Consider the following 20384-nt stretch of genomic DNA (forward strand, 5'->3'; position numbering starts at 1 on the left):
GTAGCAGTGTCGTGTTGCCACTCGTCGAAAGACGTATGTATCGGAAATTAGAGCGAAAGAAGACTTTATCGCGCTTCGAAGAACGTTTACCTCGATTTTGCGGTCGTTTCATCGATTTTACGTTTAACCGAATCTATGAAAACGACGAGCTACGAATTTAATAGAACGACTGGCTGATCTTAAGTCGCGCGATCCACTTTTCCAAAATTCGTGGAATTTGCATAAGCTGGCATCCACAACCACGTACGTACGTAACGTATTGCCTAACGTTCGAATACAAACTATCGAACGAGCCACTTTTTTTTCAACCGACATTCATCGAATTTCGATTTCCATTTTATCCAGCGCGAATGACTTAATTTAATGGAATAAATCGAAGAAAAGATGAAAAAAAAAAAAAAATAAACCGCCAGAGGAGTCGATGTTTAATTATTTTTGGGCGAAAAGTACACAGCTCGTCGGGATTTAAATCGAATTTAAATAAATCGACGGCGCTGCTGTTGACAGAAGCACTCGCGGAGAGCGCAACGAGCTCCCTGATTTAATTACAAATTGATCGATTTGTTTGTGCGAGCACTTTCCGACGCAGTCGTTTCGAAAAATCCCGAGCATTCGTCGAAAAAAATGGATGTTTTACAGGAGAGACAAGCGGTGGGGGGAAAAAAAAGGAAAAAACAAGAGAAACACGAGAGAAAGAGGAGCGAAAGGAGAAAGAAAAGAAATAGACCGATACAACATGGTGGACAATTGAACGACGGTGCTTAGAGAGGCTGGTGCGTTTAATGCGCTTGAAGCAAAGCAGATAGCTCGCTCTAAATTGCGCTTAAGTAACTTAAATTTAATTTAATTTCGCATTGGTTCATTGGTGTCTCCGTTCGCGATATTTAATTCAATACGGGCGTAACATTGTATTACGGGTACTTGCGCAATGTTCTCGATGAATGAAAGAAAATTGGATAAAAATATAGCAGTCGAGGATTGCTGATGGATGTAAGTGGCAACGATTAGAAAACTTTATTGGCAACGTTTAAGTATTTATTCGATGCTCCGCGTCTCTTGACTTCGAAAGAAATTGATAGCGTTGATATATAGAGCATCGAAAAAATCGAATCTCAGACACGAAAGATCGTATCACACTCGCAAACAGGAATAGAACATTCTTGATCGATATAATCCGATTATTCGCGATGCTTTTCTTACGATCATTCTCTTCTTTTTCGGTATCGTTCATTGAAATCGAATAATTATAGGACGGTATTAGTTCATGAAACTTCGAAGAAACGACGTATACGCTGACTCGATACTTTACAATCGATCGTCGAACGAGGAAGTCGTCGAACATAAAATTTATATACGTACGCTATATCGATCGATGTATCACGCATAATTCTCGTGGAGTTCGTGGCCCCGGGATCGTTCGGTTCGAGGAGAAGCGTCCGCTGGAAGACTTTCGACCAGCGTCGGTCTCGAACGAAATTGACTCTTAATCGCAGTGGCGCCACGCGGTCATGAATAATTGCCGGCATCAGCAACGAATTCGAGGACGGATAATGCAGCAATCCTCGAATCGGGTCGTATCATTTATTCAGTAGCTCGTGGCCGTCACACGGTGGCCGAAACTGTGGATTTGCAAATCGTATTAACCCGCGAGCGCGAGAAAAAAAAGAACTCGCTCCCTTTCTGGACCCCGCGCGTCGCAAAGGGATTAAAACGCCGCGATTTTTGTTCGCGCGTTTTCAAGGTGGCCCTGTGTCATGATTTTTCCACACGATCGCTGATTTAACCTTTAATCGCTATCGCGTATCGTTGGGTCGGCGCAATTCGCAAGAGTTTCGGTATTGACTCGATTTTCGGCTACTTGCTTCCCATCTGTATTTTACGTGTTGCGCGCTGCGCGTTGGAGGGCACCGGATCCTCGCGTACGCGCTCTTCTCATAAAATAATTGTTATCGACTTTGAAAAATAAACGCTCTCCAGTAAAGAGGATTAATCGTACTACGTGTAATCGTATTCTAATCAACCCGTTTACTTACGTACACGCATCGTTCAACGTATTGATTATTGATCTCTATTAATTCGCGGTAGTACGTTACTCCATAGCGTACAGATCAACGCAACGATTGCATCGTACGCTTTTCGCTATGTCTATTATTAACAGAAGCATTACACCGTTTGTCCATTCATTTTAAATGATATTTACAAGTCTTCTATATCTCTCCTCGTCGAATATATATTTGATAGAACATAATGGAAAGAGCTAAGAATTTATGTATTCACGAAGATGGAAGGAAAGACCCTGCTGTACGATTTGACTTCGACGAATCTTCCACGCGTTCGTCACAAACCAAGAATAGCACCCACCTATTAGCCACACGAACATATCCGAAAACCAAGTCCTTCAATTTACTCCCGCGAACGCGTTCAAATCTAACATCGACGCATCCAAACGATGAAAGCTCTTCTTCTTGTCGAAACAGCGTAACGGAAGGAGATCAGAGAGAGAGAGAGAGAGAGAGAGAGAGACGAGAGAAGAAGAGGAAAAGAGAGAGTCGGTTAAGGGAGGCAAGCGCGTCGCGTTTACACGGTGAAATGCACACACGTGGCGGAGGGGGTGTGTAGGAGGGCGCAGACACGCCCCTGGCTCGAAAAGGTGCACCGGGGTGTGTGTAGGGAATTCGAGGGGAAAAAGGGGATCCTCCGTGGAAACCAAGGGAAGAGGCGCAGTGAAAAAGGTGGATCGAGACCGTTCCTCCTTATATCGGTACCCCTGGAGGGTCTCCGCTCCCGCGCGTCCTGCAGCCCCCACTTTTCGCCTGGAGGCTGCTGTTTTACGCTTTTCGACTTTTTCAAGATTTATCCCTGCCGCTTCCTCGCTAAATCGCTTTCCGGGCGAAATTTACGGCCGGGCAATAATACAGCAGAGCGAGTGTGCAAGCGGGGTGCAAGGGGGATGCAAGGGTCCCGGCGGAGGTGGGCCAGAGAGGAAGCGGAGGATAGTAACAGTAAGGGAGCGTACATGCATTCCCGGCACGTTTGCCGGCTTCTTCTCTACCTGACTGACTGCTTCCACCTCTTACTCGAGCACTTTCTTTACGACTATCCTCCACCTTTCACCCTCCGTGCACCGAGAAAACTCCAACAGGGCCATTTCGGGCCTGCGCGCGCTTTATATCTTTTCTTCGGCGCCTACTCGCTGAAAATCGTTGTTTCCCAAGATTTTATGGAATCATAGGACGTGTTAATGGGTCCGAGATGGGGTTCGTTCAAGGGTGAGCGAAGGTGGTAGTAACGAGCAACGGAAGTAGGGTGATCGCGCGATTGTTAGCGACGTTGACGAATAACCGATGAATGCAAGATGAGTTCGGTCTTACGTAACTATTAGACTTCGTAACGCGGGTGTGACAGAGTCATAAACGAAGGCTCGAGAGCCGAGGAATTTTAAGATCGAGGGTTCTTGATTCGTGAAAAAAGTTTTTCCCTTATCGATCGTTGATAATGGAAGCACGTTGTTTTCGCTTTCGCGATCTATTAAAATCAGAAACCCTGAAAATTTCACTGCAAATTGGAGCGTAAGAACGACCAAAGTAAAGAACAGAAATTGGAATCATAGAAAGAAATTGGATAGAATATAACATTTTTTAGAAGTCGTGTTGACGAACCATGGCCAGTCAAGGTTCGACGGGTATAGCGAGGGTGGGCAAACGTGGTGGTGGAAATTTGGCTTATTCCCCTCTGTAACTCATTATGTTACGTTTACAAGCTATCCCCACCACGTAGCTTCCGTTGAGTGAGTTCACTCAGCTTCATCGAGCTTGCACGGTCTCTTCGAAATAGGTCATCGCCAATCTCTGCCGATTCCACTGACCGACGGAGGACACGAAAGAAAAAAAAAAGTGTAGAAAATTCGGAAGCATCTTTTCCTTCCAAAGAATCGATCGACACCAAGACGCTTTAAAAGATTCGATCGTCGAAGTGAAATATTCTATTCTATATCTTGTTCTATATCTTTATGAAATTTCTTTGCGAAATTGCCGACCTTGTTGAGATTCGTAAAAGCATCGGTCATCCACGATCACGGGGAAGTTTCTTATGCATTATTCACCGAGGTATCCGACGAACAGGGTGTAAAAGTATACCAGGCCGATAAACTATATAAATGATGTTCTAACGCGGAAACACGACAACCAAGCGAACCGCTGGTCACTCGTCAGCACGTGACCAGCGAATTTGGAGCTGGGATTTCCCGACGAAATGATTTATCGGATTCGATCGAGACACCGAAGCAGAGGGACGATAGAGAAAAGACGAGATTTAAAGTACGACAAGAGAAGAACGAGAATTCGTTAAAACAGCGCAGCGCTTGTTATATTATAATCAAAAATTATAACGAAAGTAATTCACGAGAGAGTAAATGTTCGTTCATCGAGTTTCATCGAACTGTTATTTGCCACGATTCTTTCACGTTTCATTCCTTCGAGCGTATCGCTGGCAGAATCGTTTCGAACCTACGTTCCACCGTCTAAATTGATTTTCAGTCGCTAGATCCCGAGCGATTTTTTACGCTCGAAAAATCGGTCGCTCCATGTTCGATAACCTAATGAAAAATTAGTTAACCTACGATAGAGGAATTTCCAGTGGTCCACTGGACCGATAAGGATACCAAGCTTATTGGTTACCGTTACTCGAAAAGATTGGCAAGCGTTGGTCTAGGGGGCGCGACATATTGGACGAAATTGGCGCATATCAAACGGAGGGAAGCAATTGGAATATAGTAGGATCCAGATCCCGTCCCTGCTCGTGCTTGGTTTCGTTGGAAATGGTGCCCTCGGGGCGAAACCGGGAAGCGAAACCCTCGACTGCGCATCCCCTATCTCTGTTCCCTCGCACCCTCCGGCCTCACCATCGCCACCACTCCATCCTGCCACTTCCAACAAACCCCTCTGTTCCCGCGCTGCCTTCCGCCCTTTCCGCCCCCGCCGCGATATTATATCGCCGGGAAGAGCCTATCTACTCGCAAACGCGAGAAGCCCAAGTTCTCTCTCGTCTTGGAACGAACTTCAAATTAGATACAGCTACGAGCACAATGGAGCACTGCTGGGTAAATACGATAGCGTAATTTCGTATTCTCTTTGCCGTAATCGGCTGAGACGTACGATTTGCGGCCGAGCTAACTATTGTTTGTCGATTGGAAGAACGTTTTCGACGAGCAGACGATTCGCCGATGATCTTTCACGGAAGAGGATTTTTCGTAAACGCGAAGAGACGAGACGATCAAAAGTTACGAACAGACTTTGACGTTATTTAAATAAAATTATATCTTTGTATCGTCCGCGATTTATCAGGAAGCCCGAAACGAGATCCCAGCAAGCTGATTTCTCCGACGTTTTTCGATCAACGTATCTTCCAGAATCCTATCGAGGCGAATCGCGAAAAAGCAAAATCGCCGAATCTCCTATATCGTTCGCGATTCGCCGATCATCCCTCAAGATCCCAAGAACGTGTAACTCCTCTCGGCCTTAAAACAAAGACGACCGGTTGCTCGAGGCAGTAGCCGGCTCGTAGCTGTCTCTACTCCGCGACTATGTAACCGGAGAATCAATACGATCCTCCTGCTCGTTCGGTGCGCCAATTGAGCTCGTTGAATCTGTGCCCCGAGCCACGCGGTTACGTATGCCCGATTCCGCGCACAGACGTGCGCTGGCATACGCACGCCGCACACACGCACACGCGCACGCACATACACAGCTTAAACACAAGCGTGAACGGAGCATAGGTACAAGGTGTACACAGAGATACACGCAAGCACACTGACACCGTTCACGAGGATTTTCACGCAGGCACACACGTATAGAAACATTCGACGATCCACTTGCGATCGATGAACGCGGAGGAGACGCACGGAGAGACGTACGCGTACCGCAGCCACCAAACAAACTCATCCGTGTAATTGACAAATTGACAGATTAATTCAATCACGGCCAATGCTTCTTCGTCCCGGCCTCTCGTTCTCGTTCAGGTTCCCCGTTTAATGTATATCGCTACATCGATGAAGAGCCATCACGGACGCTTCTTGTTGGGTCCGTTCCTCTCTATCCTCCGTGTTGCTGTCGTAGCGCGTGTGTTTGTCATCGTTGGAACGTTACGTCGCGAATGGAATCGCCGTCGCGAAGCGAGCGAACAAAGCGATAGCGGTTACATTTTAATCCCTTAAAACGAACATTTTTCCTCGAGTTATCAACGAGACATCCGTTAAATATCGTTCTTCGTTCGTCGTATATCCTAATTTACCTTGTCATCGATCTCACTGGACTTTACGTTTGCATGATACGAGCAATGCGAAAGCGTAGCAGGAAACGCGACGAAGGCGACAACGTTCGATCGAATTTGGTCGCCGAGAGGCCAATCGTCTAACGCTTGGATGTTTATTACGAAACAATCAAGATGTTTGCTCGTTCCCTCGAGATCACTGGCCGCGACAATGGCGATGCGTTACAAGGGGAGGCAGTCGTTTAAGGGCTATAAATGCATGCCGAATGGAACGGTATCCGGAAGCGGAATCTCTCCACGACCCATCGTCCGGAACGAAATCGCGTGGGACGTTTCTTCCTGCTGCAAAGATGCTGTATACGGGCTATTAATTGAGAGGGGAACGATGAATAGTCCCGGAATGATAAATAGATCGTGAAAAAGCGTCCAGGAACCAGAAATCACGCCATTACGGACCGCCTGCTCTCCCTCGAATCAAATTCCTTTGCTTTGACAGTGTACGACGAGAAAATGATATCGCTTCTGTCAATCTTTTAACGACGACGATGCTTATCTCCGACCGAAAAAGTCGTCAACATCTCTCCACTTACCTACGTTGTTTGATTCTACATTGTTAGAATCTTCGATTCTATTATTGCGTACGGAAATCTCCGGCGGTATCGAGTGAAAAGCGAAAAAGAAAAGAAAAAACGGGAGAAAGAATCGAGCCCTGGAATCCGAGGGAGAATCAAACCAGAGAGTAATAAACACTTGATTCAACACCGCTCATCTTCCTCTTGTCTCTTCACACCGGCAGCCAACTCCATTTGACTCTTGCCTCTACTCGATTCCACCGCATTGCACACGCCCTTCCCGATGTGTACACTCCAGCGAACATCCATACTGCTTCCTCCGTACCCTCTGTTCTCGTTCTCACCCCTTTGTCCCCTCGCCCCGATCCTTCGTCTCCCTTGCTCCACTCGACTTGTCCCTCTTTCTCGCTCCTCCGTCGCTGCTTATTTTTTTCCATTTCGCACTTCCTGTCGTTTCTGCATTTTTTCGCGTTCGCCCCTTTTTACTTTTTTCGTCGTAACCGTGGTGGCAGTCACCCCGCACGAAAAAGGGTGAGGATGGTCGAGGCTCGATCATAGCCGGCCGTTCCGCTTTTCCCTTTCGGTTCGAGCAGGCCACCCGGTGGTTTTCGGTTTATTTCCCGCTTATCCATTTATATTTGATTTATCCTGGCTGTCGCGCACCGCTCCGGGAGGGTTGACGCCTCGATTATCGCGTCGATCGTCGCGCGAAGCGATGCTTCCATCGTTGATCCTCGCTCAACGACGCGTTCTCAGCACTCGCGCCGATAAACATTACACGGAATTGGAAAAATCCTCTAAAATCTCGAGAAAGAATGGCCGATTATTAAATGCAAACGCTAGAAGCGTGGTTGATCAAACGAATATTTGTTAAATCCGACTGCTAAATTCGATCCAATTAGCCAGGATTGCGAAAACCTGAAACTATGGTAGAATCGAGAGAAAAACGATAAAAGACCGACGATCTTGATTTAAAGCTGTTAAAGCTGTTCGACCAAAAAGGGAGGAAAAGGGGGCGAAGAAGAAGTTTTTGTTGAAGCAACATCCGAGGCAAAAAACTGATACGATGAACTAAAGTAACTGAATACTTAACCGCATAATTCGATCAGCCGGAAAGATCGAGCGACCGGTTTAATAATGATGCCCGTTCTCCGGCAGTAATTTCGGGTAGTTTGGTCGTGAGCTTACGATCCGGGGGATGGTTGAGCGTGCGCGAGTAAAGAGGTTAGGGCACGGGGGAGCAATACCATATGCAAAATTAACCTCCATTAAATGCGTTAACTCGGCGACGAGCATGCTCCGATGCGCTTAACCAAAGTACATTACACCGTACTCGATGCGGTCTATAGACAGGGCCGTGCGATTCTCTACAGGGTGTTAACGAAGAAAACGATCGAAAAAGTGTTTCGGAATGTGAATCTCCGACGAGAGACGTTTAATCGTTTAATTACATCGTTTGACTCTGCGAAGATACAAGGGCCTTCGCGCTCCACAAACCTAATATCGTTAATAAATTTGAAGAATCTCGACATCACGAGTTAATGTTCGTGATAAGTCGGTGATAAGTTCGACGGTAAAAGAAACACAATTTTCAAGGTAAATTTTATGGATTACCAGTCATATGATATCGCGTAATACGGAGGATGCAGTTCGAGTATCGTAGATGGAAATAAATCAAGAGGAGAGAGACACCCTATTTAGAGGCATCTTTATTCGTTCTCTGAAAGCCTGATTTCATTGACTGCATCAAAGGTACCATAATCTAAAGTACACTTACGTACGAGGGTTTCGGTGGGGAAGCGATAGAGATATACGTCGTTCGGAAAAACCAGATAAGTACAGAAAACGATATAACGTTCGAATTCGTCTAGAGGATTTTTTTAAATGAATTTTTACGTCCTTCTTATTTTCTCTAATTCACTTTCCACCGTAGGATTCCCAGAAAATTACCGACCACGGATACGTAGACATTGCCGGACGAATAAGAGCACAGATGTGGCCTGTGATCAAATTTGAGACAAACTAGTCCGCAGATGTGTCAAGGCATTTGTCATCGTCGAAACGCACGCACGATCCTCTACGCTGTACGAAAGAGTCTCGCTGTCTCTCTGCACGTTTATTAACACCCTGTATATGTCGTGGCGTCTAATTGGCCGTCGCGATCGTCGGGGCAAAATGGCCTTACGCCGCGCATATTTACCCACAGTTCGTTTCGTCCTCGATTTCTTTTCAACGAGACGACAATGCGCGCTCTTAACCCGTTAACCGTCTATGCCGTAATATTATTGAAGAAGCCGATCTACAATTGTATTGTGCGCGACACGATATTACGTTCTGGGGCACGCTCTTCCCTTTTGACCCGTGCCAATCGAAACACTGCCTCTCCGGCATGCCTCTGGTCCGATCCTCCAGCCGGCTTTGCTCCGATATTGGACAGATTTTGAGAGCGAATTGCGATACGGCTAATTTTCTATCGCCGTTTACGATTAGCTTATTACCTCAATCGTCGAGTAAAAGAATAACTTTGAACGTGATCGATACTGTCAAAAGTCGCGGGACAGATGTGACAATTATCTCGCGATATTTTACAACAAATTGTAACTTCCGAAAGTTATACAGCAAAAGCTGACAGTGCGAATTTATTAAATTTATTGGACAAAATAGCGCAGACGAGACGACATTCTACTCGAAAAAAGGCGAAGAAGACGTTAATGCGGCGTCGAAAGAAATAAAAAGAGCGGTCACTTTGCAACGCAGCAAACGCAATTAACGAAAGCACGCAAAAGTTTGTTTCCTTTGCCCTTCGCATTCCTCTCAACTTTAGAACCTAAGGGCCTTCGTCGTATAGTAATAGATGCTTATTAAATTGTGTCATCCAGGAATAAGGGCTAACACGGTGCATCCAATTTGTGCCGCTTAATTAATTCTCTCCAATTTATTCCAGCCGGCCAATAAAGAAACCAGGACCCCGTCGGTCAACGAGCGCCGATGCGAGCGCAATATTGTCCCTAATGAAATCTTCGTTAATCGCGTCTCCGTCAAGTTTTCCAATGTACGACGACACGACGATGTCGTTCCAATTGCTCGCTCCACGAATTTTACGCAGTTAGACTCGATAGAAGACTCGGGCTTGATTTTTAGCCGTTCGTGACGGTCTCTCTTCGTAGGTAGGTGTATAGCTTGACACAGAGTCGAGTTCGATACTCGAAACAGACATCGAAAAACGTCCTACGAATAGATGATTCCACGCGTGGGAATGGCACAAAAATTATTGGAAATTGGGCAGAATTGTGGAATAGTAAATTTCAATACCAATTACGATATAAATATTAACGCGGATTTCAATTAATATTATTTACCGTTAATATCAACATTGGCACTAATATCAATTCCGTTAAATTCGATTATATCAATTAGACAATTTTAGTCCCCTCGGTCATGGGCATATATTAATTTATGGCTTTCTGTGTTTAACATTCGCTGGAACGGTGAAACGTAGTTGGCGTGTATGAACGGGACAAAGATTTAAACCTGATCGAAATCTAAGTCGCAACTTTCCTATAGAATCAACAATTGGAAAAAAAGAGTCGATTAAAATTCGCTTTATTCGTAAAACTTACTTTTCACCCAAACTCACCCCTGTATCGCTATCGACAATCCGAACAAACTTACCTAACCCCGTTTCACCTCGTCGAATTAGCAGAAGGAATTAATCAGAGGATATAGCAATTGTCGAATAAACGCCAGTATCGAGTCTCGGAGAGGGACAAGAAAGCGTGGAATCCGTCGCGCGTTTACCGGATTCAACCCCCTAGTGTCGTAGTCGACTCGGGGAGGATGCTATCGCGCGGAAGCGAGAAATTAGCGAGAGAATAGCGGGAGAATAGCGACAGGGTAGCGACGGGGCGAGGCGTGACAGCAAGCTAATTACAGTATTATCGCTTTTAATTGCGATTCGTGCTATTTGCGCAATGGCGTGGCGGTGCAGCGCGCGATTGTCGTCGCGTGCCGAATTATTGGATGTTGACGTCAGCCGACGCGGCACCGCTTTGCTCGTAATTGCCGGCACCAATTATGCAATTAGCGCCGCTCTCTAATGAGCGCAGTGTTACACACGCGGAATCTAAACAGCCGGGATATTTGACAACCGTGCAACGTATCGCGCTTCTACGCGAATTTTCGCTTCGGCACGAATCGCTGCGAACGATTTCTGGATTACGAGAAATTCGCTTATTTACTCGCGGATTTACGCCTCGTAGCAACAGCTGCCTTTACTTTTTCCAAACTTCGTAATCCGCTGTCTTTCAAAAAATTATCAAATCGTAGAATCTTATTGGCGATACGAAAGGGAAGAGAAAACGAAACTCGCGATCGTTACTGGCTGGTCTATCTCACTGTTTGCCCAAAAATCTAATTATCCGCAGTATTGAAATCTAATTACGAGCTGTGTGTTCCGATACTCATAAATGATGCGCTATACTTGCAAGGATGTTAAACTACAGTAACTCGATAACACTGGCCCCGCGCAATTAGAACTGTCGGTAACAAGATATTCCTACGTGTACCCAAATAATTGAATACCGGCATTACTGGATGTCCATAATCCGGGTTACCGAACCATTGGATGTGTACATTACTCACACACCGTTACGGGACTAACATCGCTGTAATTTTCGTAAACTTCGTAATGGACTATCCGGCACTCTCCGGTGCGTCGACATCAGCATCGATATCGATAGATCGGTTGCTCTACGCTCTCACGAACCAATTTCCATGCCTGTGTTAAGCACGGAAAAATAGGACGAGTTGTATGTTTGCAACCACCCGGAAGAAATAACTACGGTAATTCGATCGTATATCGTTCTCCTCTCTTGAAGATCGAGATAAGCGAACGAACATTTCGCATCGTGAAAAAACAAGGTTATTTTGGAAAACACTGGGAGAAGAAGTCGGATCGTATCTGGGTTAATGTCGTTTCAAATTCTTCGCAAAGATATATAAGCGCTTGTAAAAAGAGAAGAAAGGAAAGAGAAAAAGAAAATAGAAAATTTGGTCAAACACTCGAAAGTACCATGGTGTAACGCGATTTCCTGTAACGTATCGGCCGCGTTGTACGAATTTTCTCACCCGTCGAACCCGATTACAAGCGAATCATAGAAACCACGTCGACGCGAATCGAATTGCCAGCTACGTACCATCGAACCCCGCTAACTGGCTACGAAAACTCGTAACGTAACGAGCGTGTAACAAATCCGACGCGTGTGCCAATGTGTAAACACACTCCACTCGAAGCCGCAATCCCTTATGCTCTTAGAATAGGGTGCAGTCGGATGATCGCACAATAAAACACTGGCATAATGTTTCGCCCCCGCTGGTTGAACACCGCAAATACACCCCTGGACCGCACGCAGGTTTATTTTCGAGGGAGCACGTCTGGCGTGTACGTACATCGAAAGGGCTAAGGACCTGCTGCAGCAGCCAGAGCTCGAGGGACACCCCGGGGCACCCATCGCGGATTAGCCTCGCTACATTTCGTCCCTTCTGTCGATGCGTATGTTCCGTCATTACGCGTCTAACTCGACCAACCTAGGCTACCAAGGGTTGTTACCGAGTATTCAGAGGGGTTGATTCGATTCTTTCTACCTGCGACTAATCGGCTGATCCATTTAATGGTGTCACTGGCTCGCGACGTTTGATGTTGGAGCGCGCGGACAGACGAGGGTGAAAAAGGGTGTCTCGGTTGATTTTTGGTTTGCTCGGGGTTATATAGAAAGAAAGTGGACTAGCGGATTCGTTCTTTCGGGGGTGAATATAGTTTGTCCTTTATCCGAAACAACGAACACCGGATACCGGAAAGTCTTTGGAACTTGTTGCGTTCTTTAATGAAATAAATTTGAAAAACAAAGTGAAACTTCGAATTAGCGAAAATTGGTGAAATTTTGATAAACGAAAGTGACCGATATACGTAGGTAAAAATTCTAAGGGCCCGATACAGACTAAGCGTTACCGTACGAGGTTCGAACTTTTCATCGACTTCCGGGAAAAGCGAAGACGCTGCACCGAAATGGTTTTACGGGCAGCATCGAAATCACCCCCGAAATTCCATTTGCGATCCCTCGGAAAGGAGGCTGCGTGCATACGTAAAGCGAAACCCGAGCCAGTAATCCGTCGTCGTGGAAGGTCGGGCAGCCGAAACGAAAATTGGCTAAATTTCGTTAAGTTTGGCAGCAATTACTTTTGATACCCGACACGCGGCCGTAATTGCGTTGGGCCAAGCTGAAGCGAGCGCGCGCGACAGAGAGGGGTAATAATTCGCTAATATCAATTTCAAATTTCAATTAGTATCATCTCGACGTCTGCTCCCAGATCCAACCACCCGGCTGCCCCACCACCGCTATTCGTTGCCGTTCTCTCGCTCCTTCTCTCTGTCTCTCCGCCTCGGTTTTCTCCTGGACCCCAGAAGAGCACGGCATGATCTAAAATTCAATTTGTCCCTTGTAGCGGAGCCGCAAAGGGCGAAGGAGCAACAAAGGCAGAGAGAAACTAGTAAAAGAGAGAGAGAGAGAGAGAGAGAGAGAGAGGAACGGCGGGAACGATCGAGAGGGAAGGTTCGCGAGGCGGTGGGTCGGTGGTGCGGCCGGTGGTTGGAAGCAAGCAACGTAGAATCGCGTGTATATAGAGGAGAAGGTGGCGGAAGAGCATAGAGTTAGGGAATACACGGAGTTTAAAGCTTGCTGTTCGCGTGCACGCCGTTATGTAAGCAGAGCTACGGCCCTGTAGGCATGCGCATGCGCGACACGCCGACCCATTATAAATTGATAACCCCGCCGTTTATTAAGTTCCACCGACCGATGGCTGCTTAGGCAAAGAGCCCTCCACGCTCCTCGCCTATACGTGCATTATTTATTTACGAGAGTTTACAATCCCTCTAATGGGGATCGGCGTAATCGGCCGCCTATATGCCTCCAACCTTCTTCCCCTCTAGATTCCACTGTGGCCCTCTTGGCCCCCGTGCCCGACGCCAACCCCTTGTCGGCTTCTCTCTCTTAATCGCGTTTCAGCCCGCTTTCGAAAATCCCAGTATCGCTCGGGGAAATCGCAAGTAGCCAGGTTACCGAGGTGCTCGTTACGAGGACGTTGCACGTGATAGCATGTGTACGTAACCAAACGAGAAACGTCGAGGGGCTTCCGGTTGAAACGTACGATCGGTCTCGCGAGGCACTTCGTAGTCACGATCTCGCGAAAAGATCGTAGTCGCAGCTTGGTTAAAAGATTTACCAATCGCGAGGAAAACACGGGTAGACAAGCTTGGATCGTAGGTAGCCCACAATTACAGGTACTTCGTTGGTATCGATATCGCTTCGAAGCGAAAATGCGATTGATTTTTGCGTCGATGGCCATTTCGTTACTCAAACTTAACCTATGGAGAACTTTGACCATACGGTCGTTATCTCCGAACAACTGCTTTGGCAATATCGTCATTATCATTCTACGTGCACTTACGTAATTAGATCCAATTTAATGGTTAATTATTTCGTGCGTGTAAGTGGATAGAGTCCGGTTATACGTGTGGAGGATCGATCGTTGTTAGGTTGAGCGAAATATTGCTGTCGCAGTCCGCAAAATATATTTCGAATAAACAAATAAGTAAATAAATTATTTACAGACGAATTCGTGAAGACGTATTTGGTACAAATACAAGTCGCGGAATAAATACTCGATAAATACTCGGAGAAACTCTGTAGATTCACCTCGATACTCGTTTATACTCGTTGATGCTCTTCGATACTGTTCGAAACTCTTCCGCTCGCGATCGCGTCCGTTTATTTACACTGGTCGGGGGAGAACCGGAAAATTCGAATTCGTCTACGTTTCACGGTTGTATGTAACAGCGACATCGTTTTGCCCGGAGTTTATTTGTTCTCACATTACTCGTAAACTAGCGGTCTTGATACTCCGAGGTAAAACAACAGCAGGATTTGAATTGTCCTCTGACTCGTGTGCCGCTACATACTTAGTTTGCCATTGTAATTGTTTGCGCAGAAATATCTTATATAAATTAAGCGTAACTTGTACTTTGATAAATTATAAGCGAATTATTTCAAACTAATTAATGAAAAATTATCTCGACGAGCATCGCGTATTCCTTTCTTCCTAAAACCGAGTTTAAATTGTGTTTACTCTTTGGGATAAACTGCTTTTACGATATAACGCAGCAACAAGCGACTACGCGATTGTACGAAAAAGGATGAAAAATTTGAAAAATAGTAATTAACTTGCAAACGAAGATACTCCGTTTTAACGTTGTACTCAAAACTCTGTCAAAACACGTAACTAAACGTCTGTTTATCGGCGCTTCGATTCCGGTCTATCGTAGAAACCGATTAGCCTGTCTTCCAACTAAGCCTCCTACTAAACAATTGTTACCGACAACCAGCAATTACATAATTCGTCCCCTCCTTCCCCGATAAATCTTCCAGAAATACCAGTGACTCTATTGTCTAACAACCTCTAATTCACTTTCCTGGAAAAATGATGCACGACTTACGTAAGTAACCCCTCTTTCTCTCTAATTGCAGATTGGATCAGTTCACACTCACCAGCCGAACAATAACCACCACCACACGCATCATCAGCAACAGCAACAGCAGCAACAACAACAACAACAGCAGCAGCAGCAGCAGCAGCAGTCGAGTCAACCGCAGGTGCCAGGGGCAGGAGGAGGTGGAGGGCCGGGGGGTGGGACGGTGGCCAGGCCAGGCGGCATGTTCTGCTACCACTGCCCCCCGGGTCTTCCAACGCCACGGTTACCACCCACCCTCGAGTACCCATTCGCTGCTACTCACCCTTGTAAGTAGATATTCCATTTGTCTCTTGCGTTTTGTTCACGGATTTTCGGATAGCAGTTCAAATTTAAAGAAGTCTTTTTCTTTCGATGACTTTTCAAACGTTTGGTCGCGATGGAAAAATTTCTTTTTCAAACTACGCGTTTTATCGAAAACTGACAGGGCAGTAAACGAAAGAAAATTTTTTACAATATCGGTTGATCTTGCATTTTTCTAAAAGCGAGGACATTCGATTCCAATGGGAGCAGACGATTATATAATAAAACAAAGGGAATTATAGTTTAATACAGGGTATAAAAATAATAAATTGCATTCCCCAAAATATCGCAAAACGTAATAATTAAGTTGGCAAATACTATCGATGTACCTCGTGCCTTCCGGCGACTCGATCCCCCAGAGTACCGTTTTGTTCCGATTTACCCCCGTAAGAAAAATTTGATTCCGCCCATAATCTTACATTTCTTCATCTATTTTCCCCCTTGCTATTCTTCCTCGATTTCACTCTAGCCGTTGCGAGGGTGGATTTTAAAGCGAGCTATGTCATGGAGAAACGTCGATTCAATTTCTCAAATCACCCTCGACATAACAAGAATTATAAACGACGATGGAACCGTCCATCGAAGGTTTAAGCATTAGTAAGTAAGAAATTTGATGTAAATCCTTAATGATTATTTATTATGTGGTGCGGACGAAGAAATCCTGATAACACTGTTCTAAGCATTCTTGAGTTCTGGGCCTAATTTCGAAGGTTCGTTCGAAGAAACGGTATTCCACGAAGACGTTATAAGCGACGTTAAAAGAGAGTTAAGGAAAAGGCGATGATCGCGGTGTAATTAAAGAAAATCGTGCAGCAAGGTGGATGGACGTTAGAAAGGGAAAGGGAGAGGAAGAGAGAAAAGGGAGATTGATTGTACCGGCACTTGCTCTGGCGGAACACATCGATGAAGTTACATTACCGACTAGACCGAGTTACGCAAAGTGGACGCTACAAACTGGACGGCCGCTAAACTTAATTTGCACTTCGGAGCAACTTCCGGCTAAACCGCGTCCCGACGGCAGTGCCGAGTCGCTCTTCGGAACTTCGACGCCAGTTTGCCTATTCACCGATCGCTTTCCAAGTCGAATCTCGTTTCTGTCGCGTACGTTAACTCCCGTTTGTAGATATATATCATTTTGCTGGAATGTCACGGGGTCGGAACACTGGGTTTCTTTGGCTCTTTACGCGTTGGAAAAACGCGATCGAATTTTGACGGGAAGCGCCATTCTCCGCGATTTTACGCGATGAATTTTATATGACGTTTTAGAATTGAATCCCGCAATATCAAATTTGATCGCGTTTTCCTTTGTGCGAGCTAAATTTTGTATTCCTATTTTTACAATTCTGCGGATTCGATCGTGTTATTTATGAAAATTATCGTTCCATAGCGCGATGAATTTCATGCTTTCAGCGATACTCCGAACGAAAATAAAATTGCTACGATGTTCATTTTATTTGATATTTTCTCCTAATTTAACAAATTTAATTCGTTAAACAATCAAAAGAGCAGCGAGAAAAGTCGATTCTTTATTCTTCTTTCTTCTTTTTTTTTTTTTCTTCTTTTTTCATCTGTCCGAACATGGTTCATCGAGCCACGATGTGTATGCTCACTTTATTGCATATTATAAACCTCAATGAGATACATGTGGTAGGTAGATAATCGAATGGGGACCGTAGGTGAAGAGGGGAAAGAGATACGGTATCCTCAGGGACGTGTATAAGTGCCCTTCCATCTAGGCCCGAAATATAGTTTAAATAAAATATTGATTTCCCTGGCGCAAAGTGAAATTATGTTTTTAATGCGCATTTATCATTCCCTTTATCGCAGGCGCTCCCCGTAGCTCCACTTAAAATTAAGTGAAATTCGTACGCGCGTTTACCGTTGATTAGAACGCGACGAAAAACACGAAGAATTCCTTAAAGCGTTGCCGAAACTTTATTCTTTTGCCTGTTGATAATTGCGAAAATTGTAAAAATTTTATTTCCAGGTAGGACGAATTTAATCCAAGCCGAAATGCTATAATCGTTTCTTGGAACTTTCTTGTTGGAAAATTTGCGTTACGCGGTTCGTTTAAGTAACTCGTTACTCGCGTAATTATAGTTTTTACCCTACAAATACGACTCGATTTATAATTGAATTTAGAACAAAAATCTCGTCTTCGTTTCTAACAAATACGAAGGACTCTTGGACTGGAGGCCCGAAATATCTCACACTCCGCTTGCTAGCTGAACGATCGAATTTAAAAACATTTAAAAACACTCGTTGCTGCTAAAAATCACTATCGTCTGCGCATCCTGTACAACCTAAAACACGTAATTTCGACAGCACGTGTGTGTCTAAACCTAAACGATGCCTGCTGGATGGTAGAAGGGGCGCAGGGGTAGAGTGTCCTCAGGGACGTTCGTGCACCCTTCCAACTCCCCTGGTCGCTGCCCCCCCCCCTCATCACCCCCCGTTGGGATAAACAGATTAGGTAACTACGTGATAAGTCGGTAAGTGGGTTCACTCGGCGCAGGGTCCGAACCCACCGACATTCGCTCTAACATCTAACTAGCTCGTTACCGTCATTAGTAACGGTCGGGGTGTCATTAGATTTCGTTCTGTATCTAGTTTTTCCACCAAACCTTCCAACCCATCCACTCCGGCCGTTCTGCAACGAATTTCAGGCAGAGGTAAACGCGATAATCGTTTTTATCATTATTCTTCGCTTTTCTTCGTTCCTTTCTATTGTATTTTTCGACTAAAATAGAATATGACGAAAAACGGAGAATACAAATCGAATCTTTATATAACGGTAATTTCAATTTAATCCCATTCTCTTGATTACAAGAACGACTCTTCGAACGAATCACAGGCCAGAAACACAGAACCAGTGAAACGACAAAAACACGATTCCCGACACTCAGAGTTCGGTACCTGTCCCATCGGTACCGAAAGGGTTAATCCAGACACGCATTTCGAGCGGAAGCAAATCAAGGACGGTCCCGAGTGAAGAGGACAAAGTGTTTTAAAGGCGCACGTAGCGTGTCGACGGGACACGTGCGAGCTTTCCGCGTCTGCTTCCTGGCAAGAAGAAATTAATCCCTCTATTGTTTTTCCCTCGGCGGCCAGACAAAACTATGACCCTTCTCGTGGCGACGTGTGTCGCTGGAAAAGGAAACGTGTACAAAAGTCAGCGGGACCTTCCTTGCGCGCACGGTTGTCGGGTACGTTAATAAATTGGATCAAGCCAGGAGTCTCGATGAGTTGTGCGAGTTGTCTGGATCCAGACTTCGTCCCCGCTCACGAGTCTAATCTAAGATCTTGAGTGGATTTCAGTTTCGGCCACCGATAAATTTATTTAGCCAACCGACGCGAGCTTCGATTCTTGCTTTCTTACCTCTCTTCTATTCACCATTTCTCACGAAAACGTCCCTTCTTCGATCTTCGAATTTCACGCTGGCCCATATCGTTCGCTGATTGTCGTCCCATTATTGTTGTCGATTGTTAACTGCGTTAAAAGCAAGATGTTTGCGCGTAAATAATACACGACGAAATTGACGCTATCGTTTAATAAACGAGTCGCGACGATTAGAGGGAACGTATTTGATGGAAACAGGAAGGGGTTGGGGGTTGGACAATTTCCCGCGACGAGAAGGCTGTTATTAAACGCGAGGACAGGACATCGATCGCGGGAAATTCAATTGCAAAGTCATACATACTGCACGCGAAAATCCTCGCGAACGAACACATTAATTTTGCAGGGGCGGCAGACTATTGCCAATGACACGGTACGAGTTTGCTCAACGGTATAATTGTTCCATGGTAGTTATGAAAGTTGGTTTCCGGTATGGATGACTTGTTGCAAACAGAACAGACGTGCCGACGCAATCGAATTCCTGAATTCTCGCGTTCCCTACGAGCCGGACCCGGTTTTAAATTTAACCATGCGAAAAACGCTCACGGAAGTGAACGTCACCGAACGCCTCGGGGAAATCCAATTAGAAATGTTCGGCGTCAATTAGCGTGAAATCTATGTGAAATTTTAGAACGAAGTGTACGCATACCTATGTGTTAAAGCTCGCTTGAAGCGCGAAATTATCGAATCGTCGTAGCGGTGAAAGCATATGTCAGATGGTTGTTAGGAAACTTTGCTACGAATCTTGCTGTCTATTTTTCTCTTTATTTATCCGGTACACTATGCTTTGTACTCTGGTAGTATGCGTTTAGAACGTATCACAATGGGGAAACAAAAATTTATCGCTTGGCACGAGACACAATTCCAACGATAAGTAGAAAATGACGTATTAGACGTAAAGAACAGAAGAAGAAAACAGCAGATAACAAACCAGCGAAGGAAAACGACATACTCCTATCCTGCAAAAACATCCCAAGCCGTTCCAAAGGATCCCTGATGGACCCGATAAAACGACCCACCATATCGGAACCGTAAAAGCAAAACCATAATCACGGTGAAAATGGAAAATTGAACGCGATCTTGCAGGTGGATGCACATGCGTGAATCGTTAGGGCGAACAACAGTCGATACTCGCGAGGGTAGGTTGGTCGTGTTCGGCAGCCGAGCAAGCCGCATGAATTTTTATGAGCTTAGGAAATTAATTTGTGTTTTTCGCTAAGCTCCGGCTTAGCGCCGCGGTAATTAATTGCGCTGATTGCCCTGC

General features: G+C 45.3%; 1 protein-coding gene across 1 annotated transcript in view; it reads left to right on the forward strand.

The window, feature by feature from the left end:
* LOC117213488 (paired mesoderm homeobox protein 2B) overlaps window positions 1-20384 on the forward strand; it is a 37206-nt gene that overhangs the window by 5981 nt on the left and 10841 nt on the right. The window contains exon 2 of the mRNA XM_033458866.1: window positions 15419-15689. Within this exon, the coding sequence (XP_033314757.1) occupies window positions 15605-15689 (85 nt within the window). The 5' untranslated portion in view covers window positions 15419-15604. The remainder of the gene's footprint in view (window positions 1-15418; window positions 15690-20384) is intronic.

The sequence above is a fragment of the Bombus bifarius genome, unplaced genomic scaffold, assembly GCF_011952205.1.
Source record: "Bombus bifarius isolate JDL3187 unplaced genomic scaffold, Bbif_JDL3187 scf7180000009111, whole genome shotgun sequence".
NCBI classification, from domain to species: Eukaryota; Metazoa; Arthropoda; class Insecta; order Hymenoptera; family Apidae; genus Bombus; species Bombus bifarius.